This window comes from Cataglyphis hispanica, chromosome 20 (assembly GCF_021464435.1).
Source record: "Cataglyphis hispanica isolate Lineage 1 chromosome 20, ULB_Chis1_1.0, whole genome shotgun sequence".
Lineage (NCBI taxonomy): Eukaryota > Metazoa > Arthropoda > Insecta > Hymenoptera > Formicidae > Cataglyphis > Cataglyphis hispanica.
The window spans coordinates 1099068-1105679 of record NC_065973.1 but is presented as its reverse complement, the minus strand read 5'-3'; the positions used below and the strand labels follow the sequence as shown (position 1 = coordinate 1105679).

The 6612-nt window shown below is 41.6% G+C and overlaps 1 protein-coding gene across 2 annotated transcripts in view; it reads right to left on the bottom strand.

Annotated features, from left to right (window-relative positions):
* Positions 1–5645: 5645 nt before the first annotated feature.
* The window catches only part of LOC126856988 (pro-corazonin), a 37739-nt gene continuing 36772 nt past the window's right edge, over positions 5646–6612 (bottom strand). For both annotated transcript variants that reach the window (XM_050606049.1, XM_050606050.1), the window contains 2 exons: positions 5976–6185; positions 5646–5869 (listed from right to left, as the gene is read on the bottom strand). In XM_050606049.1, the coding sequence (XP_050462006.1) occupies positions 5762–5869; positions 5976–6185 (318 nt within the window). In that variant the 3' untranslated portion in view covers positions 5646–5761. The remainder of the gene's footprint in view (positions 5870–5975; positions 6186–6612) is intronic.

Sequence of the window (6612 nt, the reverse complement as noted above, 5' to 3'; positions counted from 1 at the left end):
ACGTCAATCTCATTATTTTGTACAATGTCACTCGTACGCATTTCGCGGCAAATACCCGGAACGTGATACAACGTTTCATTTTCTTCGTCGAGATCGGTACACTCTTGTGTAAATTACCTTATTTAAGAAGTACGTAGAAAGTATCGCAATAGGTCGTGTAATGAGAACTCATTACTCCGTGTCAGCGTAATGCCTATATCTTCTTTGAAAGCTCGATTTCCGTCATTTTAGTCTGTCAAACGACTACCTTGTCGTATATACGCAGCATTTTGATCTTTCGCATCCGTCAATTTTCCGTTTCTTTTTTTCTCTCCCTCTTCATTTCTCTCTTTCTCGATTGCATCTCTTTCCCCTTCGTCAAAGACGCAACTTCTTTTTCTCCACTCTTAATCGCGGTATCTTTTCTCGTGGAATATTATCCCGCTTTACCTAGAGTTCCCTGTGTACCGGATGTGGCTGCGTTTACTGCCTATAATTGCAGAGAAGACGCGACGTGCCGTCCCGCCCAATTATTTGGGGACAAAGACGAAGGTACAACAGGAACGAAGGTCCTCGTGGATCACGAATTTTTGATACCTGCGTTTCTGATCTGAATCATGCAATCCGCATTCGAGGATGCATATATTCTCGCGAATAAAATACAAAGATTTAATATCCTATATATAAAAATATATACTCTAGAAATATACCTAGCTTGTCAAATCCTATTCTTTGACTTTACGAATAATGTATTATTATCTAAAAAATAATAATAATAATATACTGAAAAAAATTTGATCACATTACTTATATGACATATTACTTTATATGACGACGAAAATTAAAACGCATAGCTTCAGAACGATTATTTACTGGAGACTAAATCGCCCACTAAATGACTCTCAAACCAATGATTATCTAAAAGCAGACGGAGCCTATATGTTTCTTAAAGAGCATATTTGACGGAAGTATCCCAAGTGTTTCCGGCATTTAACACCGAGAGCTGGCGAGTAAACAATTTTGCGACAGGTACCTAGCGGACCGAGCGGCGCGTCATCGACGCCCTGTAATCTCGTCCCACAAAAGCGGAGATCTTTACCTGCGGTATTTCTAGTTTTTAACATAGATGCTGCGCCGACGGAGCGGCAAGGGGGAAGAAGAGAAGAGGAGATGACCAATTAAGAGGTCCCCAAATATCAAGACGTTCGAAGTGGCCCCGCGACCGAAACGTCAACGACAAGTCGTTGACCGCAACGTGGAGATGTTAGAAAAAATCGGACAGATTAAAAACCTCGGTCGAACTTTCGGAGATCCAGGATTCGAAAATATTGATATTTAATATACGTTTATAACGAAGCTGCAAGGGCGCGAGACGCGTCTTTCTTGTAAAAAAAATGCTCGAAACAATTTTCATATCTCTCTTTCCTCCGTGAAAATCTCAAAAAAATATTTTTTTTTTCTCTTTTCTCTCTCTCTCTTTTTCTCTGTCTTTGTATCCCTAAATTAACTCGCGCGTTCAAGCAATGTTTTCTAACTAAATGTCTTCATCGTTTAATGTTTCCTCTCCATCCTCTCCATCAATAGATGATGTAAATAATAGCGTTTTTCGAGAAAATTGTAAGTCCCAAGCACGCGCGCCCGCGAATCTTCGTGTAATCTCGCGAGTCACGCGTAAATCGACGCGGAATTATGCAAATTATTGATGTCGTTTACTACTCTCGTTGCCCTTCCCCGAGATCGGCGCACAACACCCTGGAAATTAATCTACGCTTTCATGCACGCTCTCTCGACACGCACGCGCCACCCCCCACCGCATTACTTCGCGTAGCTGGGGAGAGAGAAGAGGAGACAGGAAAAATAACACAAATTAAAAACTAATCCAGATATCTCTCTCATCTCCAAATATATATGAACAATTATTTTTCCCTTTCATTCTTCTTTGAGCCAATATACATATATCCCTATAGAGACGCTGATGATATTTCGTTACACCGTAGATAGCAAATAGTGCGATACACATAATTGAAATTATTCATCGTGCTTAATTGGAGAACGGGTTTATATCGGACTCTCGTTAATTTCCTGGAAGCGCGCGTAATATTATCCGATTTGTCGGGCTATCTGATTTCGTGCGCGCGGCGCGATATCGTGGGAACGAGAGACCTTGTCTTGAGAGACTCGTTAATAACGCGTCGATCTCTTCATACAATTGGGAGTGATACATATACGTTGGGATAAAATTTTCAATGAGATCGCACGAAGAAGAACAATAAAACGAATCCATAGAGAATATAGAAGCGATGTTAATAACATCGTTCTCTCCGTTTCATCGTCATTCTTGAATATCGTATCGTATGGTACGCTATCCGCGCACTGCAGAGCCGATACGTATGCATGTATACGAGTGTATACATGTGTACGTGTGTGTGTGTGTGTGTGTGTGTGTGTGTGTGCGCGCGCGCGCGCGCGCGCGCGCGTACGTAACATACACGCATACACGCGGGGAGTGCGTTTATAAAATCATGAGCGGCGCGTTGCCATATTTACACGAAGCGTAGAAAATTTATTGTGATTGCGCTTCACGAGAGAGAGAGAGAGAGAGAGAGAGGACGCTACGCTTTTTTTCTCACCGCCGCATAGTCGAATGGCGGCTCAATTTCGCGACGGCAACGAGTCGCGCTTATGGAAATTGATAGTTCCGATGAAAAATAAATCCGCGAACGCGACGCGCGCGAGATAGCGACAATTATATCTATGACTTTCATATACATAATTTCGAAGAGTAAAATTTATCGGAATTTTCAAGAGGTTTTATCATCGGTAAAGGACATTTTTTGTTATCCAAAAATATCGGAAAGGAACATTTTTTATTATCCAAAAGTATTCTAGTCACATTAAAAAAAAAAAAAAATATCTGACACGCAATAATGCGTTGTTCCGAGAAAGATAGGAATTTTGCCGGTGATCTTCCGGCGAGGAAAGTACTCCGGTTCCGTTTCGGAGAACGCCCAGTTGGGTGGCATCACAATTGATCGTAGGAGGTCGATCAATTTTCGTGACCGTTAACTGCCTCATGAGCATTTCCTAAAACATAGTGTGTCGAGAGGCACCGTTCATTTCCTGCCCTGTAGAACGAGTCCCTCTGCAACTATCTTGCGGAGCATCGTCTCTCTATTTCCGATCGTTTGCGGTTTCGCTGCGACGGGAACGATCGAGAGAATCGTGTTAAAATCGAAATCCCTTTTTTTTTTTCAGCTAGACGCCGCCAGACGATCATGTTTATTCCTTCTCGGATCATCGATGACATCGATGACGTCGCTAGGAGCGAATGATGGCGTTCGCGTTTACAACGATTCGTGTCTTTAATAAAGAGAGGGGAAAAAATATAAAATACAATATATTAAGCAAGGAATGTTTTTAACGCTTGAAAATAATTCGATAATAAAAGAGAAAATATTATATCGTTACGTCGAGGAAATTAACGTCCCGATACGCTTGGAAGCAATACAATGAACGTTAACGTGTCTTCTCGCGAGGGAAGGGTGGAGGAGGCACGAGCGAAAGTAATAAAAGCAACGAGCGAGCGTGACGTGCCCGAGACGGAAATTGTACTTGTCAAACGCTTTTCCGTCGTTCCGCGCTTTTTCTCGTTTTCAACTACATGGCGCTGGAACTACGCGTTCCCTTGGTGCGCGACAAACGACAGGCGACAGACGACAGCAGGAAAAAGGCGACAGCCGCTCCTGATCCGGTAGCGAGGCGACCATTTAGGATGATTGCCCGATTTTATGTATTTATACCCGGGGAGAGCCGTCGGACCGCTTTTCACCGCGCCGACATTTCTCTCTTCTCTATCGCTAATAGGAATTCGTTCCGCAGCTTGTTACGTATCTGTGCGGAAAGAGAGGCGTGTTTTTAAACTTCGCAGACGGGCGAAAAATTTCGGAAAAAAGTCAAATAATAACGACGAGTTTCTCGAGGAACGATTACAATTTTCGCGACGTAACATTTGCATAACTTCGAAAATGTCTTACGTATTTAAAAGAGAATAATACTTTGATCTTTCATTTCCTAATCAAAATAACATTTTGACGCTCTGCTTTTAGAGCTAAATTTATTCCAATTATGTAGATTTAAATATATATATATATATATATATACATTATATATAACTTATATGTATATAGAATATATGTTAAAATATTTGCGAGGGACACGCAGAAATGGATCGTACATCATTCACGTTATGACTCATATATTCAACAAGATTCCATCAAGTTCTACATTATTCCTCGACAGGCAGTATATTTCGCGATCGGCGCTATTTTATGAGACCGTGCATGTTGCCGGCCATCAAGCTTTATCGCCGCAAAATATACGAACGTACAATTTCGCGACGCTTATTTAATGTATCGCGATGATCATTTCACGAGACATTTTATTAGATCGGAAAAACCGCATACGGGAATGAATATACATATATTTTTATAGCGATTTTTTTAAAATTATTTTTAATAATAAAAAAAAAAAAATCCTAGAAAGGCGCAATCTATTCGATTCGATGAAAATTCTTGGCAACTAAATTCATTAAAATCGTGCAAAAATTCTCTGTCGGCGAACAATTCGATTATTCGATCTCTCATCATGATCTCCAAGATTCTTGATGCAAAGTACTCGCTCGGAGAATATGATGGTCGTTCCCGTGGGTATCGAGACAAATGGGAAAATGGCCGGAGCAGACGACACGTGCGAGTGTGTGCCCACCCCGTGATGACTGACTCGGAGACACCGGGTATAACACGGGGGGAACCGCGTGGTATCGTCAGAACGTTTTAATATTTAATGCGATTAAACTCGTCTCGTTCCCGTCCCCATCCCCCTCCCCATCCCCCGTAATTGGTTTCTGATTAACAGCTAAGTTTTAAGTGCATTAGCCGTGTGCAATAGTTACGTACACACTCCCCGGCGTCGTCGAGCAATAATCTTGAGTGCCGCGAAAATCGTCGTATCGGCATCGGTTCTATATATGATCGAACGTGCCGATTATCACGACGTTGATAAGTCCTCCCAAATCGACAAACCTCTGGCGCTTCTCGTATTTCTGGAACGACGAGACGTTGATTTACACATTTTCGTGCGAATGAACCGCGACCCTAAACAGAGAATCGCATTGGAGAATCGCGAGGTTCAATCAAAAATTAATCTGTTATGTTTTCGCTCAAACGATCCTTATCGCCAACATCCGATACTCTCGGCGGGTGCTGTATCGCAGCGGGAGATAAGTTGCCCGTAGGGATAATCCACGGACTCAGCGGGTGTCTCTATTCGGCACAGTTTCACTCCATCTTCCGTTGACAGACAAAATCCCCCCGTGTCGAGTACCCATCGCGGACGATCGTCCGCGATCTATTCCATCCGACCGACTGTCCAATTAAGAGAGCGAAACTTAATTAGCCGTCACCGACCGAGCCGGGTGAGACAACTCGGCAAACTCGACCAAGAAATACGCGCGACAGCGTATGAATTTAATTTCAACACTTTCCGCGATTTATCAATCGTATATATTTCTCTCCTCTCTACGAATCATTCTATAAAGATTACAGTATTTCGTAACTTCGGTAAGGATATGATTTTTGGGTGCATATACTGCGAATAATCATTTCAGATTTTTACGATTAATATGATAATTTATTCTGCTTTGATTAAAACTATGCATTTAAATTTACATGCCGAGTACATCATTGAAACAATCATGACAAGTATATCACGACGAGTATCCTTTTCAGTATTCTAGATTCGGTCCCTTTTCTCGGTGCAGTTGAGGAACATAATTATCTGTCTGAAGCAAATTCCTCAATTTGTCCACGAAGTCGCAGTGGATTAACAGCGGCTGAGAACAAGATATTAATAGATTTATTCGAATCTTATTATTAAAAAAATTATTAAAAGACGTACAATACTGTCATATGTCGACAAGTTATTATTTTAAAGTTTACTTGTTCGTCGGTGCTTCCGTGTATCAGCATCTTCAGCCTGTTGAGATTACCGTTATTGATACGCTCGTATCCTACAGTGGAGATTTCCGGTGAACTCGGAAAATCGGATCGCTTGCCGTTGGTCCATCCGCGACTATACTGGAAGGTTTGACAAAGCGCGCTGCTCACCAACGACAGGACAAAAAGAATCAACATGCATTTGCCCATCATCTGAAAAAAGTCAATAAATACAGTGGTGACGGGGACAAGGTGTTTTCTTTAGATAATCAAAACAAAGAAATAAAAGAGACGGGCGATCGATATATCCGCCGAATACTTCTCTTCCTTCAAACATTCGCCGTATTAGTGTGTTAAATAATTGCGCAAGGGCGAGCGATTCCGAATTTATTGACAGCTCTCAAAGACGATTAATACGACTAATGAACTTTCAAACCTTAATTATCGCGGTAACTCGCCATAAGTGACGCGCTCGAATAATTCAATAGATATTATTAAAGCAGTCTTTTACTTCTTATCGACTTACATTTTGCCTTACGATTCGCAGCTAACTAGATTTTATACAGGCTCCATTATCCATTATTATCGGAGACAAGCGTGCGAGAGAAAAGTATAGCTTGATTGACCGCGATAATTACAA